Here is a 24,136-nt window from a genome sequence, read left to right on the forward strand (position 1 = left end):
TCTCCTCGGGTTGCATGCCCCCTCATATCTATTGCATGGGCTGCAAGCCCCCTCAAAACACTTGCTCGGGCTGCATGCCCACTTACATCACTGGTGCGGATTGCATGCCCTCTCACATCACTTATGTGGGCTACATGCCCTCTCAGAACATCATCAGAGTTCCCTTCACGGGATAGCTTGCAAGGCTGCCGTGTGAAGACCTACTTGATAAGCAAGAGGCTTTTACAATGGCAATAGCCAGCAAATATGCAATACAATGTGCAAGGATTGGATGAGGGAGGCCCTTTTATATAGAGAGGTTAGAAGTTGGCCGACTGGCCCCTCGACCCAGAAAACATGTGAAAAATATATAAATGCCAATAAAAGGCTCGGTTCCCAGAACATTGAGATGCACAAAGTTCTAATAGACGGATGCGCACCGGTTGGGCGTCTGTCCAAGGCGCGAAAGGGGAAACATGTAGCAAAGCCTTGGAGGGAGGCAAACGTGGAGCAAAGGTAGGGGCTGAGGTTGACGACAAGTAGAAGGGACAGCGGCTCTGCCAGTAGGTGCACAATGGGGGGGAACTCTAGCAAGAGCTCGATCTGATTGTCCTTAGTTTGTTAGACAATAGAGAGGATATATTAGTTTTGGTGGAACATTGTAATGAGTTCAGCACGGAGAGATCATTTGATTGGTCCGTATCCGCCTATGATGATATCGAATAGGTTGTGGTTTGGTATGGGTGTTAGCCCAAGAATTAGAACTTGAAGATGTTCTAGGTGCAGATAGTCTTGGAAAGAACTGGCGAGTGGTCAAATATCTGATAGTTTTGTGGTTCTCATAGAGGGAAGGTATTTTTTATATATCCTAGGTACAAGAAGTTACTCAATCTTCATGGGATACGTAATATGTTTAGCTAAGACAATTGTCTCTACGTTGTCCGATTCCTTGGGAGTTGGATTGAGGGATTGTTGTGTTCCTTGACTCTGGTTTGAGCTGGTCTATCTTGAGTTCCACTGAGATAGTTGTAGGAACAATGGTTGTAGATTTAGGCAGTTCCTATGATAGATATATGAGTGGAAAGAGAAGATGCATGTGAAAGAGACTATGGAGTTAGTTGTCAGATGTAGCTTGAGTCTCCCCTATTTATTTTCAAGAGTAGAAATGTCTTAGGTGGGAAAGTACGTTACGTATCTAGTACTAATCCTTGGGATTAGTGTCCTAATCTAGCAGGTTTAGGGGAGCTCTGGGATTAGGAGAAAGCAGGATAATACAGGCTTGTTATAGTTGGAAATTAAATGATGCAGCAAAGAATTATTATGTGTATGACAAGAACCTATTGGAGGTGATGACAGCTCTTAAGCATTGGAAACATATCCTTCATGGGAGAGATTTCACAGTTAAGATAGATCATCAGGCACTTAAATGGTTGCACATTCCTGGCTCGAATAACGTGGTTGCCGTTGCTCCTAGTCGTAAAGGCACAATTCAAAATTTGTAGTTGTCCACCGTGCTGGAAATACAGGGAAGTGATCTCGATAGTATGAAGGCACAATATGAGGATTCTTTGGAATTTGAGACTCGGTATAGATTGGTCTTGCAATCAGAACCGGGTCACTATACCATCCATGATGGCTGGTTATTTTACAAGAACCGGCTGTGCATATTCAAGGAAAAGCAACAGGCACTTTTTCATGATGCCCATGACTCTCTCGTCGGAGGTCACAAAGGTATCAATAGTACATTGGAGAAGCTTGTGTGATCATTCTATTGGCCTAAGATGAGACAGGATGTCTATCAACATGTCCAAGCATGCCAGATATGCTAGAAAGTGAAGGTTCCTCATACGCAACAGGCAGGGTTGCTTGAACCTTTGCCAGTTTTGGAAGGCCCTTTTTAAGACACTAGCATGGACTTTGTTGGACCTCTTCCCATTGCATTTGGATCTTGGAACACACTGTGCATGACCATTGTGGACCGACTGAGTAAATTTTGCATGTAGATCTTGTGTAAGCAAACGGCCACAACCGAAGACATCACTTGCCTGTTCATCTGCCATTGGTACCCATAGGAGGTTTGCCAAGGACAATAACATCAGACAGGGATCCCTAGTTTACTTCAAATTTTTGGGGAGAGCCAGCTTGTTGTGGGTCTGGAGGGTGCTCACTTGATGTGGATGTCTAGTTCTGTCCTGGTCCATGTTTCCCAATGAATCTCGTGCATGCTGAGTGTGAGCTGGGGCTTTCTGTAGGGGGCCAAAGAAGTCAATGATAGATGTCTGTGTGTTATCCCACAGCTCGGGCTGCTACCTCAATAGTTTGTCTGTCTCTGTAGTGCCTCAACTCCAATAGGTATAGTCCTAAGCGTCTCTAATCTCTGTAATGCATCACCCGTGACAAGGGCCTGAGCCCCTCCCTGAAGAGACCGCTGTAGTGTCCGTGTATCTCATAGTAAATTGGGCATCTAAGTATGTAATGCTTCTCAGACTTGATCTCCTCAGTACTGCATAGCCTCTCAATGAAACCATCCTGTGTGACCCTCAAGAAATGTTCTCTGTAAAACTAAAGCTTCAAGAAAAGCTTGGCCACTGATATCCATGTCCAGTCTATACGAAGTCTAGTGATGATGCGGTTGATCTCCTATCGTAAGAGATCAAAAAGTCTGTACTCAAAAGGGGGGAGGTGATCCATCCCAAATCCATGTTACTCAAACCAACTGGTGATGCGTGCATACCAACAACTGTGATGACCCTCCTATGCCAGCTGTCTAGAGGACTCCAAGGTCAATCGTGGGAGGCGATCTCTTTGTAGTCTGTAGATATGCTGTATATATGTGATGGCCTGGAACATGGCATCTATGACAAGAGGAGCTGATCTGAACTTGGCCAATACTATGGCATGTAGCACTGATGGCTTACTCCTGATCATGCGTGAGAGCATCATAACCTGCAGTCTCGCCACTCTGTGCCAGTCCTCCTTTCCCAGGTCTGGGCCTCAAAAGAGAGGTTGTATTAGCGTCCATGATTAAAGTGGATGTCAAAAACTCAGGAAAGTGGAAATTGTCTACCAAAAGAAACAATGCCTGCATACTATCCGAGCTGTGCATTACAATGAATTGGGAAGAGATCATCCTATGTCACCCTTTTCATGAAAGGAGTACAGAGCTTCATTGTGGACCTCCTGTGGTGGTGTATCTGTATGGCACCCAAGTATGTCCCAAATCCAGAGTTGGCAAACGGAGGGTCTAGCTGTTTGTGGGCGAGGGCGTCTGGCTCTCCAGAGGGACTTCGTGCTCTCTCATGACTCCACGTGTATGTGGTGTCAAGGGATGGCAAGGTCAGATATTGCATCCGTGGGGTGTCTGGCTCTCCGTGCCCGTGTCGGGGTGGGGGTGGATCATTGCAGCCATCTGTTGAGGGGCAAAGAAATTTGTAGCGGAGATCTAAGTGCTGTCATGATGTCTTGGCTATAGTTCATATCATACTCATATGATTGGTGAAGCAAACATTTGCTAACATATGCTAAAATGGCGTATGAAAGTGGCCTATCATTCTTGCTGTTTTTTTAAAATAAAAAATTTGAGACTTTTTTTTACTGAAAGTGACACCATGGCTGGTCTGCATCCTGTAGGTACTAGGCTTGGGCTGTAAAGAACTTGGACCTCAGGTTGGGTAGTCCTACATAGTACCAATGCACTGCACATACTTACTAGTACATATAGTACATAGTATATACTATGTATTATATACATAGTATGTAGTATGTAGTATGTACATTCAAGTTTGCAGCCTTCAACTTTCAAGTTTCAAGTTTCAGCCTTCAACTTTCAACTTTCAAGTGTCAAATTGTCAATATTTTTAAGTCCCAAGTCCCACGTGCATATATAGCCCCAAATTTAAGCCCATGTATGAAACTCCACCAGGAGCTGAATCATACTTTATCATACCTATCATTCTCTTCGACGTATGGCAGTATGAAATGTATGATATGAACTATGGTCTTGGCCAAAATCCAAAAAGGATAATGTACTTGAAAGTAGGACATTATTAAGGTTGCAAACCTTAAGAAGTCTTTTACTGGCTTGATTTCTCATGTGCCGTTTGGCAACTCCTTGTTTTGGCAAAAAATTGGCCTCATATTATCTTGAATATTTCTAATATGATTAAGCATGTAGTAATCAACTCTCAATTTCATAGATTCTCATCCTCCGTAGTTTGGTTTTGTTTCATTTAAATCCCTTTGCTACTGCATGTTAATTCTCTCAAATTTGTGAATTTGGATGTATTCCAACCTTACAAAGGTATAACTTTAACGAGATGAATGGTCTTCTTGCTGGATCTACAAGTCATTGATCACATGCTCTACGTTGTTTGTGGCAGTCTCTTCTTTCATCTTCTATGGATAAAACAGTTCGTCTATGGAACATTCTGACCGGAGAATGCTTAAGGATCTTTACACACAATGATTATGGTAAATATTAAGAAACTTAGCCTTGATATGACAATAGAGTTCTCTTCTCTTTTCCACACGTGTGTGAAAATAAGCACTCAGCCAACACCATCATCATGGTTTGTATGTTCGGGGGTTGAGGTCAGTAGTCAGGATCTGATGTCTGCATGTTTGACATGTTTTGCTGAGGGTAGTGACATGCATTCACTTCAACCCTGTGGATGATGGGTACTTTATTAGCGGCTCATTGGATGGTAAAGTGCGAATCTGGAGCATTAAAGAACGCCAAGTGGTGGACTGGGTGGACGTACGCGAGATGGTTACTGCAGCATGTTATACACCCAATGGGCAGGTCTTGTCTGTGGTGCAAGATGTATCTTTTGTATGGTTTATAATTCTTTCCATCTTTCATCATTTTATGCTCTCACTGTATAGAATTCTGCTACTTACTTTCTGAAATAATGATGCGTTCCTGTGCAGGGAGCAGTTGTAGGCTCGTACAAGGGGACTTGCCGCTTTTACAAAACATCAGGTATTACTTGTCCTCTTCTCTTATGGTTGTTTCTTTTGATGTATGGTGGGAATATTCCTTAGGAATCTAAGGTAAGAATATTCGCTCTTTGAGACATAGAATGGTTGCCTGGAGTTCGATTGCTTCCGAGGTCTAGAGAGTGCACGGTCATGAAATTTAGGAGGTTTTGAGGGGGTTTCTATACAAAAACGGGGGAAAGGAGACTATGAGAAAGAAGGGATAAGGAATTGCAAGAGGGGGGAGGATAGCCAACCTTGGCTATAGAATTTTGAGCTTGAAAAAACACAGCCTGGCAGGAGGCAAGACAATAGGCCTGTACTATTGGGTCAGAAATTTTCAATTAGAGGGTGTCTGCTCATGGATGGAGTATTTAGAGCAGGAGGTTTTGGTACCTTGTGGTAACAAGGCAGCTGCACTAGACATGGCTGTGCTAGAGGTTAGTAGCTTCTTCTAACAAGCCAGCTCTGTTTTGTGGGAGGGACAATGGCTTATCCTCTCTTGAGCAGCTTCATCACAAGAGTCCCAAGACAGCCCTTGGAAATATGACTCGATAAACACAACTCAAACTGATGAGTCAAGGTAAGGTACCACACCCAGTTCTCTCGCCATGACAGGCCCTTGGCACTGTTATTAATGTGTGCGCTGGCTAGTGGAGAGCTTCTGTGGGGATGACAAGCATCATTTACTACAGCCGCCTCATTGCATAATGTGATTGGAATGAGCATGATTGCAACTGATAAGTAGTGTAACAGCTTGACATTTCTTTTCCCTTTTCTCTTCTTTTTAATCCTACTGGCCGCCATGGTATCATCATAGATACGTGCGAAGTATAATGCATTCCCAAAAGACTTGATTGTATTCTGCAGCACTTTATGTTGATAGTCCCGAGGAAGTGCTTGTAGAAAGAACAAGTGGACGTAACGAGGATCAAGGAGGTCAGAGAACTTAGTAATAAGCTCTCTGAACTCCCGAGTGAACGAATTAAAAGTCCTCCCTCCCAACTGAATAGTCTACAGTCGAAGAAGTGTAGAGTATATCGGACTCTCACAAAAGCAGTAGTGGGCCCTATATAAGTGAAACATGGGTTGTTGTCATAACCTCGCTATTGGTTAGAGTTTGGCCAAGACTTTGGTTATGTGTGTGGCACAACATAGATCGGCATGACGAAGGATTGGCATGGATCTGTGGGAGTCAAACCTTAGCCCTTGGGTAGGGGGGTGGTTGGAAGCATAGAACTTGCGGTTGGAAGGGGAGCTAGCCTGCACCCCTTTTAGGGGGTTTGTACTAATCACTTGTGTCTCGTGTTTAGGAGATCCGTGAGTTGTAACACTTGGTATCAGAGCTGCCTAAACGCGGAAGGTATCATGTGGGAGGTAGTCTCAGTAAGCTTTTCCGTTTTACTTTTGATGGATTCGCAAGATCTAGGTATTCTCTACGCTTTTCTGCTAAGGTTGATTTGATGCATACTCGTTGAAAGTATTTCTCTACGCCATGCCTAAGTTTTCATCTTAGGAAAAACGTTTATGCCATTTAGGACATGTTAGGTTACATGGATTCTGAGACACCCTGGATTCTGAGAGAGGGGGAATATTCATGCGTGTAGAGGATGTGCCGAAGGAAACTTCATGGGAAACCCTGATCCTTCTCTAGTTTTCCTCCCTGTTGGCTGTGTTTATGCTCATGTACCTACCCTTGATACATGTGATATGCATGTAGGCATAGTGGTGGAGGAGAGTGAGCAAGGGATAGCCTCAGTTTGGTGTGTAGAAGGGCTGTCTTCCAGCCTGTATACAGGCTAAAAGGCTGCTTATAGGTGGCAGAGGGGGAAGCTTCAAAAACAAGCAACACTGCCAGCCTTTTGTGGGGCAGCCGGGGCTATGCATGATGCGCAACAGAGATAGTCGGGAGCTCATATGAGCGGAACAGTTCGAGTTTTCCTTCATAATTCCTTCCAGATACTTGATGGCTCTTTCTCCTCCATTAGAGAGTACTGTAGCCTTCACACCCACGGGGAGCAGACATAGGTGGAAGGAGAGTTGCTTGAGTATGTAGCGAGAAGCAGATTTCTTGATAGCTTCTTGATTTGTATGTGCTCGTAATGCCTTAGCTGAACAACTTGGACTGGAATTCTCCTTGATTACGTGGACTCGTGGTAGACTGATCTAAAGGAGTAGATCTAGACCGTTGCAGGAGTGATCTGCGGGAGGGACCCAAGAGTCGTTGATATCTTGGGAGGTTCAGATAGGGATACACACCTTGGAGACATATACCTTGGTGTCCCATCTTGTACGTGATATTTGATAGATTATTGTTTTGGATATTTGAGTGGGTCCAGTTGTAGATGGATGTTTTCCTTCTGGGTAAAATCCTCAACCTGAAGAGAAGAATTTATGGTACAGACCATTGACTTGGGAGACCAGAGAGAGCCTTCTTTGACTGGTCTTGCCAAGGTAACCTTGATTCCGTTTAGATGAACTCTTGGATGCGGATGTACTTTGGTGTTTATTTCGTGACCCGTGTGTTCCAAAGTGGAAACCCACGTCTTCGGTGGGGATCCTAGTGATTGTAGGCTACCTGGTGGGAATCTGGAGAGCATGTGAAGGAGCGATAGCATGACTTTGATGGTGTTGTGAATACTATGCACTTATCTAATTTTATTTTGCTGGCACAGTTGTCATGCTTGATAGTTCTTTCGTGCATCCAGGAATTACACCGGTTGATCTTGGATAGATAGACGCCAATTGAGAAGCCTTGATGAAGGAATTCTGTCAGGCATTTGATTTGATTGCAATCCATGTGTGTCACAGCCGAGTGCTAGTGACCGGATTTCTGACTACTTGTAGTTACTTATTAATTTCTTGTACGATCATTGGGCTTGCGTATTTTGAGTTACAAACATTAATCTTAGATCATGTATTTGATCGAGCACGCTTTGATCTTGGTGATGATTAAGACTTAATCATTTTCGAATTAAGTTTTACATAGTTTTTCAAGATTGACGTTATCTTGATTTCTATTGATTAGCAATGGGATTAGTGTTAACCATTTTGGAATCTATGCTAATCACCATTGTCAAAAATCCTATTCTCTGAATTTAGTGCACAGCTCCTTGATTAGTGACTTCTGTCATCAAACCTTTTCATACATCCTAGTTTCCTTCAACATTTGCCTAGTTTCTTTAGATTCTTGGCGGTTTGGGAGATACTGGTGGTGGTTGTGCAAATCTTGGCACGAAGTTTATCAAGAAAGTGTGAAGATTACAGTTTTGTTTGTAGATTTGAGAAGATTTATGTGAAGATTGCAATTCTATTGCAAATTTTGAATAGATTCATGTGCAGTTTACACTTCCGTCATAGATTTGTGCATAGTTACTATTCTGAGTGAAGTTTATAAGAATCTTGGTGCATAATTGTAAAGTTTGCAAAGACATGAGTGTAGAAATCAAATCTTGGTGCAAAATTGTAACAGGGAGTGATTCTTGATTATACTTTGCAAGAATCGTGTTTCTTCAAGAGAAATTGTAAAAGCTTTAAGAAAATCATGAAATGTTGCAAAATTCGATGCAAGATAAGCACAAGAGTTGTATTCTTGCATAATTTGATGCAAGAAAACAAGATTATTGAATCTTGGTGGAAGTAGTGCAAGATTATTACAACCGTTTGATGCATATTTGTAACATGCAGTAGAAGTATTCATAATTGAGGATCCTGTCACACAAATGCTCACACCGTCTTTTGTATCTTGAGTTTCGCGAGTTTAGCAATCCACTTTAACTTCAAACTTTAAGAGAGAGAGAGAGAGAGAGAGAGAGAGAGAGAGAGAGAGAGAGAGAGAGAGAGATGGAAACTGTACACCGTATGGGGTCCCGAATCACCCACTGAAGGGCCCCCTATCCCGTTACCGGAATAGTATTTGCTTTATTATACTGACAGTGTGACTGACGGTGTGACTGACGATAAGCCAAACGCAAGATCTCTGAAGACCAAGAGTCGGGCTGAATTGTACGTGGCTGTAGAAACACCAATGATGTCCAATCTTGAGCCTATGCACTCTTCCCAATGGAATGAGGAAGGGGCTGCAAATCTGAGGCTAAGATAGGGGCTGTTTGGGACTGTTCTAGGCTATGTATGAATGCTGAAAATGAATATGAATGCTGAGTTTTACCTTCACCAATTGGCTGTAGCAAAACGATGAAGAGATGAATGCTGAAAACTGTTTGTATGCAGAAAACTCAAGGTTTACTGATGGTTGAATGCTGAAAACTGCTGCGTGCTGCTGATGGAGGGCTGGATGCACATGCGTTGATACTCCTAGGACTGTAGAATGAAACGCTTCTCCAAAATCCAAGTTGCTGAAGGGAACTATGGGCTGAAGACTGAAACGCTGAAGCGCTTGAGGCTGATTGCTGAGATATGAGATGATATAAATGAATGAGCAAAGCACTCCTATTTATACTATCTTGAGGCTGGTCGGTTGGCACTAGATGCTGGCCGATTGCATAATAAATGCTACACGACTTGTAGATGATGAATACATAGTATTAAATGCTGGAAATTATGGAAAAAATAGCAGATAAATCCTAATAAATATTCTAAGGTTGCCAGAGGCTATTTCAAGGCTTCTGCAATGATCTATATGCAACGGATGAATGATATGCAACATGTAGAGTGCTTTCTAATGCAAACCCTAAGGTTACTACTGACTCTACATGCATGAATGCATCTCTTCAAGTGGGTTAAGGGACTTGAAGTGACTGACTGACTGTCTAGGGCTGAGAATGACCTACATAGCTCGTGCCTGACTTATCCTGGACTAGGGATTACAATGGGGTCACGGCATAGTAGCGTACGACAAATATAACCTAAAAGGAACTAATACTGTACAATGTTGCACTGATGATGATGAGCCAGCTTGTCACCATGCACTACAGTGCAGAGTGCATGTGATAATATTGGGATCATTGTTGGGGTTGGGGAGAGCTTGTCTGTACACCGCCACACACACAGAGAGTGAGCTTGAATAAAAACGTGGAAGAGCTTGCTGCTGGAAAGGAACTCTATAATAATGAAGTACAAAAGTACAATGAGTACAAATAATAGCCTAGGGCAAAGTGCCCAACACACATAAGTGTGTTCACACGAGGAAAAAACCTGTGTCCAGCCACAGGGAAAAATTGTCCGTGAGTAAGCTGGGTTCACACCTGAACTAGTCGGGAGTGGTCATGACCAACACCCCCCCCCCCCCCCTTCCCTTCCCAAAAGTGAATGTTGGGAACGGAAACAGGGTGTAGCATACTACCCTGATAGAAGCTCAAAGCTCAAAGCTTTGCGGAAAGCTTCAAACTTTTCTCTCGAAAGAGGCTTTGTAAACCCATCTACTATATTGGCATGTGTAGGCACATAAGCCAAGTCAATCTCTCCTGCATGGAGCCTTTCCCTGACATAATGATAGTGAACCTCAATATGCTTTGTGCGGGCATGAAATACTAGGTTTCGTGCAACTGCCAAAGCACTCTAACTGTCAGTGTAAATGGTGGTAGGGGATTGTTGTCCAACACCAAGATGGGCTAATAGGTGTCGTAGCTAAACACATTCCACAGTAGCTGTAAAGGCTGCCCTGTATTCCGCTTCACAGCTAGAAGTGGCCACTGTAGGCTACTTCTTACTGAGCGATGAGATGCATGAGTCACCAAGAAGAAAACAGTTACCACTAGTTGACACTCGCGTGTCATAGCAACCTGCCCAATCACATTGATGCAAGCAAGCATAATGTAGAAGAATTGCCATAGAACAAGGCAAAGTTTGCGGTGCCTTTAAGATAACGAAAGACACACTTACACGCTTGCCAATGCATAGTGCTCGGACAATGCATGAATCTACTCAACTGAGAAACAGCATACTGTATGTCCAAACGAGTAGAGCATAAATAGATAAGGCATCCCACAGCTTGTTGATAGGTGGCAACGTCAAAAGGTTCACCGGTATGCTCAAGTGACAGTTTTAGACATGGTTCCATAGGAGTAGAAGTAGGTTTACAATTTGTCACGCTCAAGGAGCTGCTCAACATATCTACACTGAGATAACATGATACCCCTCTCAAAAGGTATAAACTGTATGTCCAAATAGTAATGTAAATGCCCCATGTCTGTGACATCAAATGCATGCTGCAAATCAGCTTTAAAAGCTGAAATAGCACCCTCTTCAGGGCCAGTGATGAGCATGTCATCCACATAAAGAATAAGGATGAGAACATTGTTCCCAATGTGGCGAACATAAAGTGTACTCTCAGCTAAACTATTTTGAAACCCTTTGGCAGTCAACTATGCATGAATTTTGTGGTACCAAGCACGAGGAGCCTGTTTAAGACCACATAGTGCATTATGTAAACCGCATACTTTACTTTTTGCACCTTTTTGAACAAAGCCAGGAGGCTGAGATACATAAACTTACTCTTGCAAATCGCCATTCAAGAAGGTAGTTTTGACATCCAATTGATGTACACGCCATTGTTGTGTGGAGCCAATGCAATAACAGTACGTATGGTAGTCATATGTGAAGTGGGAGCAAAGGTCTCCTAATAGTCAATGCCCTTACGTTGGGCATACCCTTTGGCGACCAAGCGAGCCTTATGGCGATCAACTGAACCATTAGGCTTACGCTTTGCTTGAAAACCCATTTTGTGCCAATAGCACGCTTGCCAAGAGGCAAGTCGCATAACTCCCAAGTACCATTTTTGTCAATGGAGTCCAACTCCAAACGCATGGCTGCCACCCAATTGTCGTCCTCCAATGCATCAACGTGAGAAATAGGTTCCTTGTTACAAGCGGTGGCAACAAGAGTTGTATCCACATAATGTGAAGATGCATGGCGAGAAGCCTGACGTGTACGACCTGGCATGAATGTAGACTATGTGCTATCATGCAAAGTCTCAACCAGCCATCTAGGAACAGTTTTTGACTTCCTAGTATCTGCATCTTCCTCTGCCAATGCATCACCCAAGGAATCCTGATCAATTTGAGGCATTTCAAGATCAATTTGCGGCAAGCTTAGCTGCTGATTTTGCTGATTTTCAACAGGCATAGGTGGCTGTAAATGAGCTGAAACATGCTCTACATTATCCACATTGGAATTGAATAAAGGCAATAAAGTATCAAACACATCTTCCGGCCCACTAGATGGCTGTCTGGTACATGAGACAAGTGGTTGAGATGCATATTCATCAAAGATAACATCTCTTGACACAATGATCTTACCTGTATTAGGCACATAGAGTCTGTATCCCTTACCCTCAGTACTATAACTAATGAAAATGCATTTGATTGCCTTTGCATCAAGCTTATGTCTTTGTTGTGTGGGCACATGCACATATGCCAAACACCCAAAGACTCTCATATGAGTCACCACTGGAATCCTGCCATTCCATGCCTCATAGGCAGTCATAAATTTCAAGGATTTAATAGGGCAACGGTTAAGCACATAATTGGCGCACATAACCGCCTCAAGCGAAAACTTACTGGGCAGATCCTTGCTCTTGAGCATGCAACGTGCCATCTCCATAAGTGTACGATTACGTCTCTTTGCAACTCCATTCTGCTTAGGAGTATAGGGGGTAGTACACTGATAGGAAATACCATGTAACTGCATGTAGGATGTGAACTCATTTGACAAATATTCCCCCCCCTCGATCTATACGCAATGTGACAAGCTTGTGTCCACAAGCATTTTCAACCATGGGACGGAAGTCTCTGAAAGCTCCAAAGGCACCTGACTTCACTTTTAAACCATACACCCAACAAAATCAATGAACATGATGAAGTACAAGTGTCCTCCAAAAGATGGAGCCCTCATCGGGCCACAAAGATCACTATGAATGAGGTGTAATGGACGGACAACCCTCATAGCACCATCGTTAGGAAAGGAATTCCTGTGCAGTTTTCCAAGAATGCTTCCCTCATATACATGCTTGAATGGAACCTGCAGAGGAGGAAGCTCATGCACCATACCTTGCTTCTGCAAGCGTACAAGAGATGGGAAATTCAAGTGACCAAACCGAGCATGCCATAACTCAGTGTCACTCAACTCACGGGAGGTGGATGTAATCATAGCATCATGAGAATGAGTACTCCTGTCATACATGTCAAGCTTATACAAGCCACTGCATAATGTCCCAGAAAGCATAAGAGAAGCTGAATCTCTACCGTCATACACTGAGCAACAATGGTTAGAATGGAGTAAGAGGCATCATTGGCACACATAACTATGCCACCTGGAGGTGAATCTTGCAAAGTGGCAAATAGATCCTTGCAAGAAGTGATGTGCTTAGAAGCACCACTATCAAAGCACCAATCTCCAGCTGAGATAGACATACAAGAAGTAGGCAAACTGTAGGTAACCACTAATGCATAGCCCTCATGAACAAAGTTAGCCTCTTCTTTAGTGTCCACTGTAGCAGCCAAACCTTGCTGCTTCTTTTTCTTTTCACTCTCAATGCACTTCTTGCATTCCTCAATGAGATGGCCAGGTCATGACCAACAATCATAAGCTACAAACAAAGGATTCATTTCATATCTAGCATCCTAACAACAACATTTGTATATGTAACCCTGTGGGGAGTTGAAGCGAATTCCTTTGGTGTAAGCACCAATGCACAGTCTGGTGCTGAGGTTTCCTAACTTGCACACAAGTGTCATAATCAGTTTAAAGAAGAGAAGAAAATCAAAGCAAGAAAGAAAAGATGATCTACTTACGACATATACCATTAGGCAATTCAAAGAAACAAGATTGCAATACTAGCAGCCACAAGTGTTTTAAGTCAGTGCAGAGCATTACTTGAAGTGCAAGTCAGTGCAGAGCATTACTTGAAGTGCAGCATAGTAGTGTGTCATCAGCAACAAGGTGGTACAACAATAGAGGATTCAGACTCTTGGTTGATGCAACTGGACATACATTCATAGGTTAAACTATAGACATGCATCACTAACAAGGACATGTAGCTAAACAATGTCTTATCATAGTGAAAGAAGTGCTGGACCTCTCCTTAAATCAACTGCATGTAGATTACAGACTAAACAACAACAATAGACAATGAGGATAGTGTCCCCATCCCCAAACCCTTCCCCGTCCTCGTTCCCATCTCCTCGTAGCATTCACAAGAGGTGCAGAGTTGTTGAAAACATAGAACACCAACACGCTCAAAGCAAACAGAGTTGAGTCTCTGATATATCGTGTGGCAGTTGAGTCTCTGATATATCGTGTGGCTTAAGAAGACACAGTGTGAGAAAGGCGTCATAAGCGAGAGTGTGAAGGATGTACTCCAAACTTTGGTTGACGAGATCTTGCCTTCAAGGACCAGATACTACTTTTGGAGTATTCCTAGCTTAGCTTGAAATCAGTTAAGACAAATTTGAACAGCCAACTCACATATCTTCAAGCTTCTAACCTCGCAAATGAGCGCACATGACATTCAAACAAGAGTAGGTGCTCAGTGGCACTAGAGGGAGGGCATCAGTGCCTTCATTGTAAGGCTCACATGATGGCCAAGGCTAGGGCTCACACAGTGAGGCCTAAGGTGGATGGAAGATGTCCATCGTGGGTGCTATGTACAGAGAGAGAGAATTGCACATAAAAGATAATGATTAGATTGATGATAGAACCACTGCCTTGTACATGCTAGGCACAAGGCCTTATCTTTTGACTCACATAAATCACATACACATATGGGGAAACGACACATGGCACACACCTATCTTATCTAGATAGGAGGGGTGCTCACACACTTATAGGTACACTTACACTACATGCGGTGTTCAAACTTCACACCTATACAAACACATATAGATGGATACACGCATACTGACAGGTATACGTGGTGAACATGCGCAAGACACAAGAGACCGAAATACCCAATAAACTCCCCTTTGGAGCGAGAGTGAAGTTATGAGGAATAGCCTTGACACTTATGGCCATTTGGGCTCACTAGCACCACGTGATGCAAAAGATCACAATGACCATACTTGGTGTGAAACAATAGATGACAACCAAGCCTGCAAATGGATCTTGACCACACATAAGATTCTTCAGCCTCTAGAACTACCCCCCTTGACTCAAAACACTGTTAATGAGGAAATTACAGAGCCTTTTATAACACAAGGCAATACAAACATTTAGATGGGAAAGCACACGGGAAAATGTAACCATAGTCACATGGGTCAGGAGATGGGAACGAGGACGGGGAAGGGTTTGGGGATGGGGAACGCCTGGAGGCAGGGAACGGGGACGAGGGGTGGGACGGTACACAAAAAAATGTATCAATATATCATCAAATGTTAAGTATTTATATTACATTTGAGTACTCTGAAAGAAAGCACACAAAATGACACAATTCATGATTCATATTACAAAAATAGTGTACTGGTAGCTGTGGACACAAAACACAATACAATTGTCGAGACTCACGGTTGAAGCATAGTCTACTGACTCTAGAATAGAAAATAAACCATGTCTATATAAATATAGCTTGGGTAGTGGGCCCTAAAGGCTGAACTCCACATGTGACATCCAAGGTTAAAGCCTGCGGCGCTGCGCTAATCTAAAATCATCAATCAGAATCCATACTGAAGGAAACGGTGGCCTCATTGTCATGAGCATTAGTCTCTGTGATCTCAACCTGCTCATTCTCCTCCTCTTGTTGCTGCTCCCACTCTACAAAAGGATAAGTTTTTGCAATCACCCCCTTGCCCAACATACGCAAGTTGGCACTTACAAAAACCAAATCACGGGCTTTTTCTACTTCTCTTCTTTGATGCAATGTGACTATAGGAGCTCCACAGTTGCTCCAAATAAGAGGTCACAATGTGGCTGAGAATGCAAATAGCCATTCATTTGATCCAAAATCCTCCCACCACAAAGCTGCGCCAACTCGAGTCCGATTCTCCTGTGCATCGGGGCAACCATAGATACTCTGCCAACCACTGTTCACCTCTCGATCATTTTCTTGACCCTTGCCTTGAAACTTGGGGTCCAAAATGTATGCTACTGCATGCAAAGGAGAATGATATGCATTCCATCTTTTGACACAAAGATCCTGAACCATCTCATACTTGCTCTTGAGAGTGTCCTCATCCTCGTCATCATGATCAAATTGCTCTCACTCTTTTAATGAGCTCTTTCAATTGCTCAATCATCCTGTCCATGACCTTGTACACTTTCCCAATGCATGGCTTCATGCCATCCACAAGCCTCAACAAATGCATTATGGGCTGCACCATTGCATCGATGCGATACACATGCTCCCAAAACTCAAGATCTTTAGGATCATCTTTGCATTTCCACCCTCCAGTAGTAGAGGCTAACGGAGATGTAGTGAACTCATCACTAATGAAAACCTGCCTCAATGCGGCAATACATGTACTCAGTCGGCCCAACATTGGAAAGTTATATGCAAATTGTGTCTCCGAGAGCTGCTTGCTTGATTTCTTATTAAACTCATGTAGTAAGAATTGGTGATTCAACACAAAAGTGACCATGTGACTTGCCCTCTCAATGATGGGCGCAATCCAAGGCAACTTCCCTATATCCTTCAGCAAATTATTGAGGCAATGTGCCATACAAAATGACATTGTCACATGTGGATACATCCCTTCAACAATGGCACCTGCTGCCCTGAGGGCAGCCTCGCCATCCACAACAAATCCCACAACAAGGTCACTACCAACAAACTCTATTACCTCTGTCCACTATGATACAAGCACATCAGCACTCTTCTCAGTCGCTGATGCATCATGCGACGAAATGAAATACATCTCTCCTTGAGAATAGGCCACTACCCCATGGATAACCTCTTTCGTGTATCGCTCCATCCATCAGTGATGAGAGACAATCCATTCTTTTTCCACATATGCTTTGTGTTCTTTGCAGCTTGCTCTACAACACGCCTCTCTTTCTCAAGAAGAGTGGTATGCAAGGTCTCTGTTGATGGGGGAGTGTAAGATGGACCATACTCGCCAATCTTCCTTACCATAACCTTGAAGTACTCAGATCTGGCAGCATGGAAGGCAATATGATCATGAAAAAAGAAGCGAGTCACTGCAGCATCAACATCCTCCTTTCTCTTGGGATCCCATTTTTGATCAAGGGTACTTTGTCGACGTGCAGGAACTGTGGATGGCATGCTAAAGGATGCTTGTGGTGTGGACGATGTATGGCTAGCTGATGCTGATGCAGAAGCTCTAGAGTCTCTACTACATGCCTCCGATACAGGTGGCCTGACAAATGTTGCGGGGTCAACTCCCATAGGACGTGCCGCCCTCCTGTTGCTGTAAAGAGAGACGCTTGTGCTGCAGCTTGCTCTAAGAGCTCCGTCCTCTTTTCTTGGCTTACATTTGGGCAAAACTGCACCTCATGCCTGGACTCATGGAGATGGTGAGCTCTCACCTTGTTTTCCCCACTTGTTCGTGTGTATGGGCATAACCTGCAGCGCCATTGACGTGAACCTCCCTTGCTTCCGGGTCTCTGGGCATTCACCTCTTCCCACCAAGACCAATTGAACCCTTGCCCCCAACACGGGCTGCTGGTGCTCGTGAGGAAGAGGCCATTGAATTTTGAAGGCTGATGGCACTGGGCAACGTACATGGAGCTATGGGCTTGTGGTGCGCTCAAGCCTCAAGCCTCAAGAACTTGTGCAGTCACTGCACACTGTAGAGCAGAGATGGAGGAGAGCAAGTGTTCACAACAGAGACGGAGGAGAGCAGAGATTGCTTGCACAACATGATTTTTTTTAAAACATAAAAACTTAAAACAAGGCGAAGCCTTCGAAAAAGAAAATATCCCGTTTTTTTTCTTCACGTCCCCAAACAGAGCCGTCCAGCCGTCTCACAAAATTAACACGTCCCATGACAAGGGACGGTTGTCCCTTCGTGAGGGACGGAACATGGGACGTCTCCCTTGCAGATGGATGCATCCCCGCATGAAAGGGAGGCCGAGACGACGTTCCTCCGTCCCGAAGGCCTGGGACGGGCGTCCCCTGTGACTATGAATGTAACACACGCACAAGATTATTTTTCAGATTTCAGGGGACATTTGGGGCAGAGAACTTTGACTCACACACATAACATGGAAATTACAAATTTCGGGGAAATCAAGGTGAAAATTTTAGGAAATATCGTAGGCAGAGAACCCTAACTCACACACAACATGGAAACTACAAATTCCGGGGAAATCAGGGTGAAACCCCCCCTCGATTTTGGTGGTGTTGCCTTTTCCGGCGTCTCTTCCATGCTACCACACCCTCCATGGCACTATGAAGACTTCAATGTGCTGACTACAGCTCTGGTCTTACCAATTTTGGTTGATTTGGGAAAAATCCCTAAGGTCATGTTGGTGCAGAAGTTGTAATTTGGTGATTTTTTCCCAAATTTTGTAGAGTGTAGAGGTTTTAATTAGGTAATATCTGCCTAAATTTGAAAACCCCCAATTTGTGAATGTTGCAAAGGCTTCAATTCAATAATTTTTTAACGACTTGTGAGCTTGGAATAGGTGGTGTTAGGAATGGAAGCTCGCATGGGTACCAACGTGGGATCTTCATGTGGTATGATGCAGAGCTTGTGGTAGCAGCCAGTCTGGAGGCGGCCAAGGCGGGGTTTGCCCCTTGTGGGTGGTGCCGCCTAGGGTCAGACGAGCCAGGCAAAGTCAGGTGATGCGGCTTGGGTGTCAGCATGACAGCCAAGGACTGAGTGTAGACGACAAAGCATTGGGCAGCGTGATGGTGCATGTGGACTGGTCAATGGCGAACGCCCATGGGTTTGGGCAGTGACGTGGCGGCGTCAAAACCAATGGTTGATGTTGCAGTGCAGGTAAGTGATATCTTGGGTGGCCGAGAGTAGATGATGCGCACGAAGACAAAGGGAGCAGGGTGACGAAGTAGAGATGAAGAGTCGGGCTGAGTGTACTTCAAAATTATATCAAGCAATCCAATACTCATTGAGTCGTTCAAAAAAAGAAAATTGATGGCCAAGGCTAGGTTTCGCATAGTGAGGCCTAAGGTGGATGGAAGATGTCCAATGTGGGTGCTGTGTGTATAGATATATATATATATATATATATATATATATATATATATATATATATATATATATATATATAGAGAGAGAGAGAGAGAGAGAGAGAGAGAGAGAGAATTGCAATCATTCCGTTGTGCTCGTCATAGATTTTGTGCGCCCCAAGGTTACAAGTGTATTTGGTTGCAGTTGTAGCAACACGTGTAGTCTCTGGGGCGCCTTCCTAGGATGGATTCTTCTCATGCATGGGATGATTGGGTGTTGGGATGCAAGACCAGGCTGTTGAAGGCTTCCGCTAATGTTGTATATCATCTTTTGGTCCAAGAGAAGAGATGGCTTGCAGCAAACGCTAATAAAGTATGGAATGTTAAGAAAACGGCCTCCTGGTGGAAGCGCATCCTATTGTGTGGTTGGCATTCCAAGCTTCCTTTTCAAGGCAAAGTGTTTATTTGGCGAGTCATGGTTGGGGGCTTGCCTTTGGCCGCTGCCCTTTGGCGTCGGAGACTTTTGAATGGCAACTGTTTCTTCTGCCATGCTTGTCCATAATCTAGTCGACACAGGTTTATTTCTTGCCTGGTGGCTCGCCAGATATGGGAGTTCATCTCTTCAGTGTGGCAAATGGTGACTAGAAACACTTTGTCACCTAGACAGTGGGTATTTGGACATGGTCAGCCCGGGGGGGACAATCAGCAATATGAGGTCTTCTTTGTTTTCTTTCGATGGTTGGGTCTTTGGCATAATTGGCTTATGTGAAATGCTTTCATCTTTGATTCACAATCAGGGGTGAAAGGTCGTGTCCAGCGCGTTCGTGGTCTATTGCTTTGGCAAGTTTCTTCTTTGATCAATGCACATGTTATCACCAGGGCACAAGCTGACCCTTGGTTACATGCTCTTCGTACGGTGGGCATGCCTCATGTGGCCTTTTAGTGTGTGCGGTGTGATGGCCTCTATGTACATGTTTGTATAGTTGGTCATGTGACCTTTGCTTTGTATTACATTTTCGTAATCTAATCAACCAACCATTACGGAAGAAAAAAAAGAAAAAAGAGAGAGAATTGCACGTAAAAGATAATGATTAGATTGATGATAGAACCATTGCCTCGTACATGCTTTTGTAGGCACAAGGCTTTATCTTTTGACTCACATAAATCACACACACATATGGGGACACGATACATGGCACACACTTACCTTAGCCAGATAAGAGGGGTGTTCACACACTTATAGGTACACTTACACATATGTGAGGTGTTCACACCTAAATAGGTGTGAACTTACCTTAGCCAGATAAGAGGGGTGTTCACACACTTATAGGTACACTTACACATATGTGAGGTGTTCACACCTAAATAGGTGTTCATAACTATACAAACACATATAGATGGATACACACATATTGACATGTATACGTGGTGGACACACAAGACACAAGAGACTCTGAAATACCCAACATCACAGGCACATGCTTGATCATTTTGGGGTGCTTTAATGCCCCAAAATAAGTAGGTCGGTCGGCTTTGCAACTATCAGCAAGCTATGCTAACAATGCTGCAACGAGCTTCTCCGATGATTGTTGCTCAACAGTCTAGTTCATCCTTCAAGGGATGGCTGGCTCAAGCTGCTGGCGTACAGCATTAACGGCTGTGCATGAGCATTTTCTCTCAGAGCCTTTACACTGCAGCACAAGGAACAATCCCGTGCATCAACATTTTAGCCTGTAGGGGTGGAAGCCTTGGACCGAAAGACTATGAAGGTCCCCAAAGGTGCAGAAACATAAAGGCAAAGGCACTTGGAAGAAGAGGAGCAAGCAAGAGCTACTGTGGGGTCTCTGCGCATCAATAGAAATGGCTGCGAGGTCTCTCCACTGCCTTGGGCTTCTTTGAGACAAGCTTGTTCTTTTTTGCTTTCTTATTGGCAGGGACAGCAGTAGTGATAGCCTCAGCAGCCATGGTGGAAAAGTTCAGCAAGTGAGTGCAGTGTTATGAGCCTGAGGCAACATACGATGTATAAGGTAGTTCCCGCACAACAGACGGTGTAGCAATGCCATCGCAACCTCGCACAATAGACAGTGTATAAGGTAGTTCCCGCACAACAGACGGTGTAGCAACGTCATTGCAACCCCACTCAACAGACGGTGTAGCAACGTCATCGCGTTCCCGCACAACAGACTGTGTATAAGGTAACCACAAACAGACGGACATCACAGGAGCGAGCAGATCAAGCGTGAGAGAAAGAGAAGAAATCCCAGCCCAGCCATCATTGAGCTTGAGAAGCTCTAAGCTTGCGTGTGAGAGAAAGAGAAGAAATCCTAGCCTATAGCCATCATGGAGCTTGAGAAGCTCTAAGCATCACAGGCTTGCGTAGTCTAGAGTCACACGAGAGGGGGGTCCAGCAGGGGGTTGGGCACTCCAGAATGTGTGGTTGATGAGGCTGTGGGTATGTCATCCATGGCTGATGGGGTGCCCTCTCGTGGTCGGAAGGACTGAGTGATGGTCGTATGGGGCCGGGGTGGATGTCTCCCATGGAGTCTCAACTTCTCTGTGGTGATGAAGCTCTGGTAGGAAGAAGCCCATGCTCCATTGATCTGGGTAATCCATGATCCTAGATAAGGGTCCAAACCCCTCTCTAAAGAGACAATGGAACCTCCCTCGAATCTCATAATATACGGTGCATTTGCATATGAAGTGCTCCTTTGCTCGACCTCCTGCTGGCACATAGTGCATATCCTCTCCTTGGAGGGTATCTCCACGGCTCTCCCTATCTCCATCCTCAGGTGGTGCGATGACATCCACAACTGGCCCACTACAATCTGCATGCCATGTGACATGTATATGTCAAGATTTTTTGCCCTTAGTATGAAACCATCCTCTGTAAGCCTCATGAAAGTATCCATGTAGTACTACCGTTTGTGTGAGAGTGGTCATGTGTTGTGATCCAGGTATCCTGTATGTATAGTCCCAATAAATCATATCTGATCACCCAGTTCTTGTCATCCTGAGAGAGCCTGATGAATGGGGAGTCCGGGTCATACTGGAGTGGGGGGAGGCGATCCATCCTGAGTCTCTACCTCGTGAACTAGGTGCATGCTTGGCTATACCATGACTCGTGCCCATCTGCTGCTATCTGCTGGGAGGACTGTAGGGTGAGCCTCGGGAGTCTCTAAGGGGCCATGACATTGATCCTGTGAATGTATGTGACTGTCTAGAAGAGTTTCTCTACTACCATGGGTGTTGCAACAAACTCTGCCAGGATAATATTATGTGGGACCGATGGTTTGGTGCGTATCATACGGGAGAGCATCATGACCTGAGGCCTCTCTATCTTTGGCCATTTGGCCGCTGTAAGATCAGGTGCCCAAAAGGTCCATACATCAATGCCGGAGTGACCAAGGTGTCAAATAGTCACATCTTGGTCCTTGGCTCTTGGAAATGGGCTTGGAAGCACTCTCTCTCCATGAGAGCAAGAGAACCACACCCTCCCATCAGTTTAGCCTTTGCAGCATGGCTCATTGAGAAGACCGGTCCTGTTAAAGCGACTCCCAAGTACACATATGAGTGTGCAATCTCCACTAGGCAGCCCATGTAGGTGAAAATCAATCGAAATGTGAAAAGAGGGGATGTGTTGAAGACCATAAACCTTGGTTGTCCCAAGGTTTACTGGGAGATCCTGCTTTGCACAAAACTCTTGTAATGTGTCAAGATGCCTCTGGAGAATCTGCAATAAGCACAATGTCATCAGCATAAAATAGTATGGAGGCAAGGCCGAAATCTCGTCGATGTAGAGCCAAAGAGTGGGAGACCGTGGGCATCCTTGCTTGCCTCCAATGGTATTGGAGATCCTCTCTGATAATCCTCCTGGGCATGCATCTCACCCGCCCTATGACCGACTCATATAATGCCATGATCCCCCAAAATCATGTCTGATGGTACCTTCAAATCTTGGAGTCTCTGCAGTGGTTTGGCTTGAGGCACCGTCTCAAATGCTTTGCAGAAATCCACAAAGAAACAGTAAACCCCGTTGTGATGGCTCGGAGGGTGAAGATGTGATCCAAAGTAAGAGAATGACCTGTGGAAGCCTGCCTGCCTACCTTGATGCTGTGTGCCCATGTCTCTTTGCTAGTGTGTTGAGCTCAATCTCAAGTACTGACCCATAAAGTTTGGCGAGTGTGTGGCCAATCATGATAGTCGTGTAATTGTTAGGGTATATCAGGCTTTAGGGATGGGTGTGATGATATGGGCTGTTCAGGTGGGTGGGAAGTCTTCCGAAAGAGCCCAGTTGAACATATGGGCCAGGAGGGGTGCCAGAGTCTCCCCCACATGGGAGATGTGCTCTGCCAAGAGGCCCTCGTGGTCTTGTGATCTACCGTTTTTCAGTATCCGAAGTCCGGATGGCTCAGTCTACCATTGCGGGTGTGAAGAAGGTGGATGTGATGGTGGTGGGATGGAGGGCTGATCCTGTACTTCGTACAGGAATCGTGCATATGTGTGCCATATGGATGGAGCTGTGATGAGTGTGGGTGGGTGTTTCTCTGGGATTTTCTTCTAGCCCTCAATACAGTTCACACCTTTGAGAGATTGGTATAAGTCCTTGTATTGGCCCTTAACATGTGCTTGTTTCTTACAGCTGGTTGTGTATTGGTTAATCCGTTGAGCATCTCGTTCACGAGTTGTGTGGCATTCCTTGTCATTCCAATCGTTCAGGGGCATGGTGCCGGTGGGGGGTCTGGCAGTAGATCAACTGGTGGATTGAAATGTGGCTATGGCAGAGGTGTGTAAGATTGTGGGGAGTTGTTAGGCGAGGTTGGCTACAAGATGGACCCAAGAAGACACTGAAGAAAAGATCAAGGAGGACCTTACCGGAGGATTCCTACATTCTGATGAGGAGCGGTACTTTAGCGAGAACGGTTGTTTTTTTTTGCCACCACACAAGACATGCAAAGAAAGATTGTTCCAAATGGCAAGTGGAAAAAGGTAAGCAATAAGCCTCTATAGTGGCTGCTGCCGCCACAACTGTACCACTCCCTCCACTCCCGCCCTCAACCACCAATGTTGTTTAGCTCTTGCCCGCTTTAAATGCATTACCCGCGGTGGTATTCAATGATAAGTAGGAGGGCGGAGTTGAGG

General features: G+C 44.5%; 1 protein-coding gene across 8 annotated transcripts in view; it reads left to right on the forward strand.

Annotated features, from left to right (window-relative positions):
• Positions 1-24,136, forward strand: part of LOC147626765 (uncharacterized) — a 101,304-nt gene that overhangs the window by 42,321 nt on the left and 34,847 nt on the right. For 4 of the 8 annotated variants that reach the window (XM_086815305.1, XM_086815306.1, XM_086815303.1 and 1 more), the window contains exons 2-4: positions 4,359-4,449; positions 4,623-4,810; positions 4,909-4,960. In XM_086815305.1, coding sequence (XP_086671431.1) covers positions 4,359-4,449; positions 4,623-4,810; positions 4,909-4,960 — 331 coding nt within the window. The remainder of the gene's footprint in view (positions 1-4,358; positions 4,450-4,622; positions 4,811-4,908; positions 4,961-24,136) is intronic. The other 4 variants (XM_086815309.1, XM_086815311.1, XM_086815307.1 and 1 more) reach the window with 1 other exon arrangement.

Source organism: Cibotium barometz, chromosome 21 (genome assembly GCF_041138505.1).
Source record: "Cibotium barometz isolate CiBa-2024 chromosome 21, ASM4113850v1, whole genome shotgun sequence".
NCBI classification, from domain to species: domain Eukaryota; kingdom Viridiplantae; phylum Streptophyta; class Polypodiopsida; order Cyatheales; family Cibotiaceae; genus Cibotium; species Cibotium barometz.